The 13,701-nt window shown below is 46.7% G+C and overlaps 1 protein-coding gene across 3 annotated transcripts in view; it reads right to left on the bottom strand.

Moving 5' to 3' along the window:
- The window catches only part of LOC119142791, a 39,416-nt gene extending 28,459 nt beyond the window's left edge, over positions 1-10,957 (bottom strand). Inside the window, exons 1-2 of one of the 3 annotated variants that reach the window (XM_037376182.1) lie at positions 895-1,922; positions 671-787 (exon numbers count right to left, since the gene is read on the bottom strand). Coding sequence is in view for 1 of the 3 variants with exons in the window: in XM_037376174.1 (XP_037232071.1) it covers positions 10,781-10,858 (78 nt within the window). In the remaining 2 variants the exon portion in view is untranslated. Of the gene's footprint in view, positions 1-670; positions 788-894; positions 1,923-4,036; positions 10,703-10,780 lie in introns of those variants that run through there. The other 2 variants (XM_037376174.1, XM_037376183.1) reach the window with 2 other exon arrangements.
- Positions 10,958-13,701: the final 2,744 nt, after the last annotated feature.

Below are 13,701 nucleotides of genomic sequence, written 5' to 3'. Positions count from 1 at the left end.
GCCTTTTTTTAGCAGATGCTCTGTTATTTCAGTGGTGGGTAACAGCATTTCCACCACATGAAAGTGATTATGGATATGACATTTCCATGCTACAAGTCCTGTTTTCAGGAAAGAACCTGACGTCTTATATTTCTTCTTGGCACGCCTCAGACAGCTTCACAGGGCTCCGTTTTCACAGCTATCACCAAGTTTTCTGATGTTTTTAATGGTTTACAGGACATTTGGAGAGAACAAATATGCAGGTGGGAAGGGAAGTAGGCTATCAAAGCCTGTTGATGCAGGAGACAAGGAAAATAAAAATACTGTCACAAGAGTAGGGGAGGGAAGCAGGAATGCAGTGTAGCAATTAGAGCAAAGAATGCAAAGTCTGAATGAGCCTTGAGGACTTGGAGGCCCAAATATGCCTCAGACTGCGGGCATGCTATTTTCACTTATTCTTCCCATATGTGACTTTGCTGCAGCTGAGCCCTGAGCTCAAGCGTCACAACAAGAGTGCTTGGAAGGTGCTGCTGTATTTCACTGGAGAACAGACAACTCCCTCCTCACTTATTTGGAAAAAAACAAAACAAAAAATGATCAGGGAGGATGGTCATGTTTGCATACCCTCGGACAAAGGCAAGTAGGCTCAGTCAGTATGACAGAAGGCTGGCAGGGCTCAGGGTATCCTCACCTGCTCCGGTCCCTGAGGCCAGCTCCCAACGCCTGCCAGTAGCTGCCACAGCTTGAGCAGCAGCCTGCCAAAGTGCAGCAGCCCATTGCCACAGCAAACCTCCGCAAATCAAAGCAGCTGCAGAAGAAGTGGCAGAAGAAGGTCAGCGAGCTCATTAGAGCCAGGAGGCCGGGGCCCCCGGCCACACAAGGTCCCAGCTTCACAGCTGCAGTGTGTTTTGATACCTGGCCTCAAGCAGATTGCATAATTGCACCATGAGGTCACCATCCCTCCTCCTTGATCCTCTCCGAGAACAGGATGCTGGGCAAAGGAAAACTACAAGAAAACAAACATGGGCGCTCGGACAACCACCAGGCACAGTGACACGCTCCAGCTTCTGCGGAGAACAACAGAGCTTCTCATGGATCTCCAGAGATGCAATGCCTTTTTCTCCTTACAAAAAAATGCTTGTTCCCAGCGACACAAACAGGGGCTGTTTTCCAAACAATCACCCATGGAACAGCACAGCTTTCCATAGCATGATCAGCAGTATATGCTGTCTGGGCATACATTGTAACTTGACATTTTGTACTTGCCTTTGGAGCACCTGGAGGAAAGGCAACCTAATGCTCTGCTGCTTTGGGGAGGTTCAGGTGAGAAGCAAAACCAGTTTATTCTTATTCAGCCAGAGATGCCAGCCTACACTGTAGTTACAAGCAACGGGCAGAATTTTCTGCAGTGGCCGCAAATATTTTGAGTACCTGATGCAAGACTCCTGTGTAAGGCCATGAAGGAAGATCACCCAGCTCTGGATGTGGGGCTTTGCTAGCTAATCTGGCTCACCTGCCTCTGCAGACAAAAGCCAGAGTTGTGTCCTGCAGAGGGAAATTCAGAGCAGGAGTTAGAGATGGTCTTAAAAGCCCTCTGAAAGATTATCTCCCCCTCTCAGCAAAGGTGGGACTTTAGGAGGCTTACTGGCTAACTCAGCTTTCTAAAGGTTCATAGCTGAAATCTCAGGATACTGAAAAGACAATAAAACCATTCTTGCTCTTTTTTCCCCTGTGTCCTAAACAGGCAAAAGTTTTAGTTCTCCCCTTTCAGTTCTTAAGACTGAGTTGGGTTCACCTACGAGAGGTCTCACAAGATACAGCTACATTAAGTCTGGCTAAGCAAAGTTCTCTCTCCTCATTCAGTTCTTTCTTTGATTTAGATTTTTAAGGCTAGAAAATTTTATGATTAATAGTTTTTCCTCTGGGCTTGGCAGCAGCCTGGCAGCTTATGGGTACGTTTGCTATCTGACAGCTTCCCGGGCTGAAGTTACCACCCCAGGAGTAACGCTGGCATTCGCTGATTACTTGGTAATTGCTGTATGCCAAGGTGTAGACACGCTCGTTAAGTGGACAAAATACTGGTAGGAGTGTGAAATACAGATAGAAATGCTCTGGGAGAGACCTAGGCCAAGGCATAGGACATTTCCTATATTTTCTTTGATTTCATTGACACACTTAGTTTCTAGTAGAAGCACTTGGATGTAAGTGACAGGTCTTATTCTTCATCCTTCACTGCAGCCCCCCACTGCAATAATAATTTCTTCATCATCATCTCAGTCTGAAAGGGACAAAAGCCAGATTGTTTCTCTATGAAGTCATTTGAAAAATCTATTTAAAACATGCAAATCCAGTGCTTGGAAAGACCCACTTGACTAGGCAGTGTTCCCTTGGGGACTATAACTATTGCAGTCATCAATTAGAACTATTTTAAGCAGAAACCTGTCACTAGTATCTCATAAATTTATCCTGTAACAAATGCAAGTGAGACATCATTATGAGAACAGTCTGAACATTGGTTTTCCCTTTTCATCCCAACATTAGCCTTTACGGATAAGGAAGCACACAACATATCTAAGGTAACATCCACCAGGGAGTGCTAGAATTCACATTCACAACCAGCTTTTTTTCATGGACTTTTCAGTAATCCTTGCAGAGGACGGAAAAAGAAAAGAGCTGACTCTTGTGACTGGACACTCAGGAGACAAATAGATTTTCCAAGATGTAAGCTGCCATATCAAACAAGATCCTTCATCTATACAAAGCTGCTACCCCTGTTCTAGGGTTGTTGGTTGGTTGGTTGGTTTGGGGGGTTTTTTGGTGGGTTTTTCCCCCAAAAAAATACCCTCATTCAAACATACAAAAAAATGTAAAGCTTTAGAAAGAGGAACAAAGGCATCATTTAGAGTGTCTCCTCAGGCAAATAATTGTGAATATGATGGGACCATCATAAATAAAAGTAAGGCAGTGTAATGAAGAGTTCAAGATGCCACGGCCATTTGCTTCAGGGTTTTAATAGGTCAGCATAGGTCTTTTTTCCGCTAGCGCAAAATCTCATTAACAAAGTGTACACAACATACCATAGAAAAAATTAACAGTAAACGATAGGGCTGGTGGGAACTAACAAGGGTGATGAAGGAATTTCCAGAAGATCAATCTGGTTTTCATTTTCTATAAATTGAACAGGCCAAAGCAGCTCAAATTAAAGACTAGAAAACATGGTCAGATTGTTTGAACTGCTTGGTAACCAGACGAAACATATAACAAAACAAAAGCTATAGCACGGCAGTAAAAGTTTGCTTGTAGAGTTCAGTATAAAAGTCCATTGAGCAACTTATGTATGTTCGTAGGCATCTGTAAAACTAGTGTTCCCAAATTAACTTTATGTATATAACCTCCCAAATACGTGGGGGAGACTTAGATAATGAAATCCATATGCAGCTTAGGTGCCCAAAACCACTTTGTTTTGTTTTGAAAGTACCAGAAACAGGAGAAAAGGGAACTGAAAGGCAATCACATGGAAATTTTGCTGGCCACTTCCCAGGAAATAAATCTGGATCTTTAAAAGCAAACAAAACACACACATATACGTGTAAACTGGCCTTGCAAAAAAGCAAGCTGTTTGCGCTTGGATTTCCAGCTGCATGACTCTATTGTTTCATCCAGACACTTCAAATGTTTCACATGTTGGAAGTCAATTGTACAAAACATATGGGGAAGGAAACATTCCACATGGGAAAGCCAAAACCTGCAAATATTCTGTACTGCCACTGGCATGCTGCAGAGCTGCTTGTTACTGCAGCTCTTCGAGACCCCGGTCCTTGTTTCACTACATGTCACTAGCAGGTGAGAGGGCTTATGCAGAAGACCCAGACAGTGATCCTTACAAAGCAGAAGGAAAGAAAGCACAGAAAACCCCTCCCCCTTTCATGCAATATTAGTAACCAGGCTTCTAAACGAGCCATTGCTCCTGCTGAGGCAGGCCATTCAGAGGTCTGTTACGGTCTGAATGCATATCCTTAGCTTTGGATGGTACACAAACAGCAGCTCTTTTCCCCACCTCGTTATTCCGGGATTAGTCTCCTCCTGTGCACTCTGCAAAGGGAAATTTCCAAGGCTCCACCTTTGCCAGGATTTCAGAGAGCAGGATGCTTGTAAATTTTACTTTACTGCCTGCATAAGGAGAGACCATGAGGGCACAGCAGGGAGGGTGTGGGAGAAAGCAGAAAAAAGTATCACAGATACTGCAGCCAGAGATAAAACTAAGCGCTGGGTTTGTTGTTACAGGGTCCCAACCGGTGAGCAGTTTATTTTTCCAAATAAATCTGCTTCGCAGACATCCTTTCTTCTTCCCCATTCAAGTTTCAACGAGAAAACCTGGAACAAGTTACTGTTGATTTTAGAGGCAAATCAAAGTGTTCAGCCTGCTAGGCTTGCATTTAAAGTTAGTCTTGATGAGCAGCTCCTTGGGGCTCTTGTATTCAAATAGTGAGCTCTGGGATTCACCTGAGCTGCCCACCCATGCAGGTCTGTAATACAGGCTCAGGACAAGGGGGTGCGCAGCCTGGGCTTCCAGCCTCAGTTCTGACAGTAAAGGCTCCACATTTTAAGTCAATTCCAGAAAAAAAAAATAATCCCTTTAATAAGAATTTAAGCAGCCATTCATAACAGTGGAACGTTTACTAACTAAGACCAGGAAAGGGCTGGATTTAGGTAGAACAAGTGGATTAGATTTCCCATTGCTAATCCCAAATTAAGTACAGTACAGAGGAGGCGCACCCTCCTCGGAAAGGCTGAGCAACTGACTTTCTGGGATTGGTGTCAGGTTGGACTTTCAGAGGCATTTCATCCCGGCTCTCCTGTAACCAGGACACTGTCCTTACTGGCACCTGGCCCTTGCTACAGTCCCGCTGCTCCTTAACACAGTAACGAAAGGCAAACACTACGGGAACAGATCAGTAAGAGATCAGCAAACTTCCAGAAGTCCCTTCTCCAGAGCTGACGGTAGTTGTGAACGGAGGCTTCTACCAGCCCATTTTGTTTGGCTGGTTTGATGTTGCAACCTGGCTGCTAATATAAAGAAACGAGAACAAAACACTGGATGAAAAGGAGATAGCACAGCAGGTTATGGCTTGCATGGGGCAAATTTGCTTTTGTTCTGCCACTTTGAACACCACCCAGCCCTGCTTTATATTGAAGCATAATGGGACTGCCTGTACTCCCCCAGGACCAGGGATTTCACATAACTTAATAGTTTCTGTAATTAGATATTTGTGAAACTCTGAAATCCTCTGATGAAAGATGCTGTAGAGGTATTGTCTACTCTTCTACCATGAAAGGACTCCACCCAAACCCAAATACAGATGTTGTCCTCAATGTACAGCATTACTAATCCAAGCCAGTAGTACTTGTGGCCTGATTTAAATTCTCCTGGAGTCCCAGATGACTTCTGTAAATGCCAGTAGGCCCCAAGAATTCTAGAAAGGAAATACTGGCAAATTAGCCTTCTCTTCTCCCAAAATTGGAACCTCCTTTTCACTGGCAATGATGTGAGTAAGGATACTCTAAACAAACCAGAAGGTCATTTGCTGCTGAGAGCTTGTAATAGGAATTGCGATGTTCTTAACGCTGAGTTTGAGCGCCAAAGCTGCCGGTAAGGCTTTTTGCTACTGCTGTATAATTGTTCCACATACTAATGCAAGACCCTGTAGTGCCCCATCCCTACTCCACCCTCCTCCTGCCATGGATTTGTACAAGTAGAAGAGGATTATTTTTCTATTTAGTACTTCCCATACTCAAGGAAGTATTTGAATGCCAATTTGAATATTTATTATTTATAGGCCTGAGATATCAGTGCATAGTAATATATTGTAATAATAATAGTGTGTAATGGTAAGAGTTGCTACACCAGACCTGGTCTAGTTACACTACTGCTGGGTAGCCACTCTCTGGTACCAAACTTGCCATGAGTTTGGGGTCTTTTAAGAGAAAAGGGAGGCAGGAAGAGAGAGACTTGAACATTTTACCACCATTCCTGGTCTGTCATGCAAAGATGCAGATGGGGAGAATAGTAATTGTTTGTTGGTTACCATAGGAAAGTTTGTTTGCTGGGTCCTTCTAAACCAGTGCAACAGGACTGTTTGCTTCAACCTACTTAGATAGTAAAGAAACAAAAATGACTTCAGCATTCTCATCCCAAGGATGGTTGGCATCTCTAGTGGTACTGCACTCTTTTAGCTCCTTCCCATAAAGATGACCCACATTGTTCCAGAAATCTTCTGCCACTGGCTTACTTCTCTTACCTTGGCTGCTGCTTCCATTGCTGGCCTTGGCAAATGAGAGAATCATGGTTCAGCTCTACAAAGAGAGAGTCCCGTGTGCTGTGCAGGACTTGAGGCCAGCCTTGTCCATCTTCTCAGCTTTCAGCTTCTTCAGTAATTAGAATTATCAGGACTAAAACACTGTGGACATTATTGCTGCTTAGCGTGAAGCTAACAAGAGAGCGCCAGATTTACGACATTCTGGCCAGACAGAGGATTAAAAAAAAGTTACAAATCATTGCCCAGTTCCAGGATACGTACTCCAGGATCTTATTTCGCCAGAGACTCCACGTGAACTTTAGCCTCTAGGAGAAATCCGCCTGCATTTTTCTAATTGAAATACCAGTCAGACCAGTGGCGGGATGCAAACTAACATGCATGAAAAATAAAGGTTCAATGACCCAAATCAATTATGTTTTAGGGGCACTGCTCTGGACTGAGTAGGAAATATTTCAAACAGGAAAAAGAGCTAAATAGGATCATTCATTGAACTGACCTGGAAATGAGAGAGAATTTTGGTAAATAAGAAGTTCAATGTAAGCCAGTTTTATGTACCAGCTGTAGTGGATTAAAAACAAACCAAAACCCAAGCCCAGATATTTCTTAGACTCAACTAATGTTTCAGATTTCACTGAAGTGAACAGTGCAGTAAAACAACGCAATTCTTATCCCTTCCTTGAGCACAGGCAGTGTAACAGTTTACTTCCTGACATTAAAAAAGAAAAAAAAAGCAGTTTATGGAAATCCTGAAACTGCATCTTTATTGAAACAGGACAACCTGCAGGTCTTCTCTATAAACTAGAAATAATAACTTCAAGCAAAAACAACTTCTGAAGGTCAGAACCAGCTACTATGGTTGGATTTTTAAAGCACATACACTCAAGCCAGGGAGAAACAGCCCCAATACTGCTTCAGAATATATGAATGTAGCTGCTCCCCAGGTTGGCCAAATGTCCAAACCCTCCACACAATAAATATCTGCCAAGGTACATTGTAAACACATAGGATACAGCTATGGCAATTAATGAAGAGACAAAGAAAATAGGAAAGACCTATCGTTTCTCTACTCCCAAAGGACACAGTACTTCCACAAACAGCAAAGAGATTAATAGATATTAAGCTCATTGCCATCAGAAGTTTCAGATTCTTTGAAGCTGCCTTATTTGTCTTTACCAGCTTTGTTTCTTGAGAAAGAAAGGCAGCCTGGGATGCACTTACAGTGCTTCACAGGGAGTGACCTATAAAACAAAAGCTACCTGGACCTAAAAATCCCATTAAAGTCTTACTAAAATAACCCACACACCTGGCAGCAGCTGGAATTGGAACCAGATGTGCAGTACATCTGGTAAGAATGGGGCTGCTGCTAGCAGACACTGAGCCATTTGAGTTACATACTTTTCTAGTCCAGCAATTCTCTGGAAAGACTTGATAAAAGTTAGATATTTTGCCTCCACTTTTAAGACGGAGGTTGACCACTAACAGTCCTATTGTGTGTCAACGTAAAATGTTTCAGAACTTCCATAGCCTCCCCCTGCAATCAGATGTGCATATTTTGCTGCTCCAGTTGCATAATTTACTGATTCAGCTGCATGCTTGGTTGATCTGGTAGGAGACCAGTACAGTAGCTGAGATTCTGGATACATTGCCAATTGTGCAGCATGCTTTGTTGATCAGGGCCGTAGAATTTAATAGCTGAAATTTCATACACTTTACTAATCAGGCCACATTCTTTGCTAATTGAGGTGCATATTTTAGTAGTTGAATATTTTTTTTAATCCTTCACTGATCTTGGGAAGGATCCTGCTCCCTCTGAAACCAGCGGGAATCTTGCCATTGTCCTCTCTGGGAGCAGGACTAAGACTTTGACTGGAGGGTCTAGGATCACTGAGATTTCTTCTCTTAAAAGGAACTGGAAAGGCTTGATTTTTTTTCTTTAAGCCAGCAAGTGAACAGAAGAATAGCAGATGAAGGATGGCACTGGCATAGAGACCTCCTCCGTAGGGATCTGATTAAAGGGATAATATTTTAGGGACATTACAGAGACATAACTTTGACTACATTATTCTTTCATCAGGCTTACATTCTTCCTTCAGGATAAACAAGCCACTTATCTACATATCTTGTTCCATCTGATACAGACATGCAGGAGGAAACATCATACACCTTATCTTCAAATTTTCTTTCATTTGATCTAACTCCTGTTTTTATATTGCTGTAGTACTCAGTGAAGGATTCCAGAGAGAGCTCTGCTTTGCCACAAAACACATTTCAGGCATCCACACTACCTCAAAGCATCCCAAAGTTCCTCAACTCTTGAGTGGCAGAGACCACCTTCCTGGATGAAAAGAACAACTCCGTTTCCTATACCGCATGCAGATTTTGCCCTTGCCAAGGGAGTTTCTGTTATGCTTTTATATTGTTAACGCTATGCCAGAAAGACAATGCATTTCTTCTAAGCCTTTGAATACCTTTTTTCAACTGCCAAATTGAGCTACATTTGAACCATCAACTTAGAGTGGGATGTGTATTTTTTTACTAGCATAGCAACACTATCAGAATGTAGTCAAAAAAGATAAAAGTAATGAAGCCTACGCAGCGTAGTGCAGTCCCTGATGAGTGAGGAGCAAGTGCAACTTACTGAAAAAAAAAACCAAAACAAAAACAGGGAGCAAAAAATGTACACACACATCTGTTTGCACACACAGATTTCACTGCCACATTTAGGAGGGTAAGCAATAGGAAATGCCTTAAGTTTCATTCTGCAAAAGAAATTGTCCAGTATGTTAAAAGGCTACAGACATCATGTGATCAAAAGAATAATTGACACAGCAAGAAGTCAAGTCTGGGAAAGTATATAGGATGCTGTTGGTTCTTCATTAAGGACGCAGTTTCTTTTCTTATAGTGCTGTTGGTCAATGCTTTAGTTCAGTTACTGCCTGATGGGAAATCAAACAGCCCTGCTTTCAGAGTTAGAGAACAACAGAAGTTGGGTAGGAATCATAGAAAAGAGAAAAATCAAGCAAAAATTATACAGCTTGCTGATGTATTCAGTGTCCCACCATGGCCAGGTGCACCCAAAGGCACACCACACAGCCAACACTCGGTCCATCTCCTGACTATACGGGCAAAGTTGGAACAAAACTAGCACAGGAAGGATGTAATAGCTCAGGGCAGCAAGCAAGTTATGTAGATGAATAAGAGAAGTATGCAGCTGTGTGAGGGTAGGTTTGCAGGTTCCGCAATGCAATTCTGAGTTAAAAGAGAAACCAAAGACAGAACCTCACAACTCAATAGATTTGAGTGTGCAGTTAATATGTAGTACTAAAGTGCCAGCAACATGGCTTAAGACGTTCTCACTGTAGCTATCTTCACTAGGATGCCAGAGTGAGAGAAAACATCTTCGTTTCAACCACAGAGTTCTTGCTGTGTTCGTATGTGCTGTAGCAGGGACTGGTGTATCAGGCAGAGTTACAACGCTGTTTTCCACCAGGGAAAGCAACCCTCCACCTTTTTTATTTATATATATATACACACACGCATTAACAAAAGACAAGAGTGTATGGAATACTATTTTCTTATACTGTAGTGGCTCATGTTTTATAGATCTGAGAATCCGTATCAGAAGTGTCAAACCTTGCTGCTCTCAGGGTCCACGGGAAGAGTCCCGCTCACTTCGGCGGGGCCGGGGCTGCTCACCCTTCCCAGAGCAGAGCCACCGTTCGCTCCGCAGCTGCTCCTAGTAGTGGGGTACCCCGTGCTTCCTCCTCTGCCTTTCCATCTCCGCCCTGCTTCCCCCAGTGCTCCCCCAGCGGCTCCCAGCCGGTGCCAAGAGCCCTGCCCTCCGAGCTGGAGCTGTCACCGGCACCGTTTACCTGCTCTCCGTACCACGGGCAAGGTGCACGGGCCCGGCGAGCGCGGGGACCGTAACACCACGCACGGTGGCTGGGTCGCCCTCCGTGTGCCGGGCTGCCCGCCGCTAGGGATGCCTCCGGGCGAGTGCTCAGACTGCTGCTGGCTGGCCCGTTCTGTCGGTTTGCACCGGCCCTGCCCCGGGTTTCGGGTCTGGCTGTGCGGGAGGGGAGAGGGTGATCCAGGGACGGGCGCCGGCAGCATTCTGCCCCCGGTACCTGCAGGGCTCCGCGGCGGCTCGGCAGCCAGCCCTAAGGGGCCGCGCAGCGCCGGCCGCCGAGCGGGCAGGGGCCGGGGGATGCCCGCAGCGCCGGGCAACGAGGCAGCGCAGCCGCCCCCGCCCCGGCGGTCCCGCTGCATACCCCCTCCCGGGGGCCGCGGCGCATTCCTCGGCCCGGGAATCCCGGGAGCCCCGGTACCTCCCGTGGTCCCGGCGGATCTCCCCCGCGACGCGCCGAGCCGCGGGGCACTCGCTCCCCGCCGCGTTTGCCGCTGCCCGCCGCCGCCGTGCCCGGGGCGGGCGGGGCGGGCGGAGGCCGCCGGGGTTACCTTGCCTCCCGCCCCGCCGGGGTTACCTTGCCTCCCGCCCCGCCGAGGCAGAGCGCCGCGGCCGCCGCCAGGACGAGCCCCGCGCCGGGGACGCCGCGCACCATAGCGCGGGCGCTGCGCCGAGCCGTGCCGTGCCGAGCCAAGCCGAGCCGAGCGGAGCTTTGCGCTGCTGAGCCGCGCCGTGCCCCGAGCGGGCGCCGCTGACAGCGACCCCCCGAGCCCGGCCTCCCCGCCCCTCGCCCCCTCCCCCGGCCGCTCCCGGCCCCTGCCCTCCCCCGGGGGGTCACCTGCGGCGCGGAGCTCGGCGGGGCCCGGGCCGGGCGCTGGGGGGGGGCTGCACGGGCTGCAGGGGGGTGGCGGGGCCCTGCCCGAGCCCCCCCGCCGCAGGCAGGGCCGGAGCTGGGTGCCCAGGGCTGTACCCGCTCCGGGCGCGGGGGCCGGGGGCAGCGCCAGCCCGCCAGGCAGCTGCTCGGGGGGGCTCCTGCTGCTGGCGGGGGGCAGCTGGCCCGGGCAGCCCACCCGGCCGGGGCTCCTGCCTCCCGCCGGGCCCCGCCGCCCCCCGTCAGTGGAGCGAATTATCGGAGGAATGGGAAATAGGAAAAGGGCTCTGGTCTTTCTAGCAGGAAAAACCACCCCAGTGTCATCCGAGCACGAAGCAAAGGGCAGGGAAGGAACATTCCCGGGCATTCTAGGAGCCCAAGGAGAAGGAGCTGCACGTAAACTAGCAGCCAGGGTACGGCAGCCACTTCACCCTTTTGGAGAGCATGGGAGGACAGGGGACGCGCCTTGTTTCTGAGGCAGCTTTCTGGTTTCTGAAGTGAGACCCCCACCCACCCACCCCCAGTTGCAGCGCATGCTGCAATGACTGCGGGCACCCCACCAGCCCCAGCAACCAAAAATGATCCTGTCCTTGCAGGTGGTGGTAAACTTACATTGCTAGCTGCAATTCATTATTCTGTAGGAAGAGTTGCTATTACCTGTTTTAAAAGTATTTGACAAAGTACTGTGGTTTTACACTTGGAGCTGCTTTTTGGGTGCTCAGGTGCCCCCTCACAGTAAGCAGCACAAGCAGCCCTCCAGCTGTCTGGCACAGGAGGGGAGTCTGCCAGACAGCAGGTTGTTTGTAACAGGGTTTCTTACACCTTTCCCCCAAAATTCTTGTGCTGGTCACTACTGGACAAGGGATGATGGGCTAGCCAGGCTGTTGGACATTGCTGGCACCCCAGCTCCTGGATTCCTCTTTCCCAAAGAGCAGAGATTAACCCGGTTTTCAGAGAGCAATGTAATCAATGGAAAAAAAAACTGGATAATGCCTTCAGCTGGTATCCAGGTGGGTGCATACATAAGCATGAAGTTGGAGGACTGGTGGCAAAGAAAACTTTTTTTTCTTTTTCTTCACAAATGCACCAATGTACTTTGTGTTTGGCTTTCCATATTGTCATGTCATTGTGTAAATTGGACGTAACATCTTGAATTTATACCTTGTAATGAGAGCGGGAGAGGCTGGGCACAGGCACCAAGGCAGCAGCCTTGCACTGAATGCATGCTGGCGCTGAGCTCACGTGTCAGCCAGGGCTGCTCACCTACTCTGGTGAGCAGTTTGATGTCCTGTCTATAGAAAATAATGCTTGACTCCTAAAGAGATGACACACACATCCATATATTCCTTGCAGTGCTTGTGAGATGAGGCTGCCTGTTACCTTTTATTATACAAACAGGGGACACCTGGAAAATGATTAGCCCAAGGCTGAGAGGGAACCAGGGGCAGGACTCTAATCGCTCGCTGCCCTCTTGGACCATGCTGCCACCCTGGAAATCTGCATTTGCTAATGTAGAACTAGCCCTTCGATGGAACAGCACGTAAGGAGTATCTTGATAGCTTAATTGGGTTGTTTATACTTCTTGCACTGAAGGCAGAAGATGCAAATAATTCTTTGTGTGGCCAATTCTTATTTCAGCCTTCTCTTTTCAGGGCAGATTCTGTGTAAATGTTGTTCCGGGGCTATGACCTTGTCAGTTATTTACTGTGATTGTTCATGTTCACATTTACATTTTGCTCCTCCTGGGTAATATTTCTTGGAGTTACCTGTCAATTGAAAAAGTATATATCATAGAATATATAACCACATTGCATCTATTCTGAATAAATGCACAACCCAGGACACTTGGCATCTCTGGCAGGAGGGCTTTTTGAGAGTGAAGGGATTTTTCCAAGCAGAACACTTCTGCCTGAAGGGCAGTCTGGTCTCTGTAGCATAGTGCTGTGGTGCATTGCTTTTCTTAACACAGTAAAATCTCAGGGCAATATCACCATAAATGTATGTTAAGCTTTGAAAAATCCCTGAAACAAGAAATCCATTTTTTTTCCACGAGTCTCTGTGTGACAGAAGTAAATACAGAGATTCCATCTGCTGTTTCCTTATGTTAATGCACAGTTGTTGAGGACATAAGTCAAGAACTTGCTGGCAGAAAAGGGTATTCAAAAAGTGACTTTTTCTTCACTTGGACAGGGCTGGAATAGTAATATAAAAATATCTAAACGAAAGAGAGAGAACATGCCCAAGTCTAGCAATACAGCGCTCTTTTTTTTTTTTTTTTTTAAGGATCTTACATCCCTGTTATTTGGATTCCTTTCCAGGGGTCATCTGCGTGCAGGCACCCGTAATCCTTTCGAGCCAAAGAGGCCGCTGTGTGGACTATGTTGCTGTTCCAAGCTGTAGACCTTGAGCATGTAGCACAGACACAAATGTATGCTGATTTCTCATGTTGTGTTTGTTCTTGGCCTCACAAATTCTGTCAGTGTGTCTTTGTTCCCTTATCTCCGCTAGCAGGACCTGTCCACACAGCACTTCATCCCTATGGCTTAGCAGTGACATAGCATCTAGAATTAAGGATCAAACTTAACAGTAGTCTGCTCATAAGTATTTTCAGCTCAGCTTGGTGACCC

Source organism: Falco rusticolus, chromosome 1 (genome assembly GCF_015220075.1).
Source record: "Falco rusticolus isolate bFalRus1 chromosome 1, bFalRus1.pri, whole genome shotgun sequence".
Lineage (NCBI taxonomy): Eukaryota > Metazoa > Chordata > Aves > Falconiformes > Falconidae > Falco > Falco rusticolus.
This window is presented reverse-complemented; position numbering and strand designations above follow the sequence as displayed.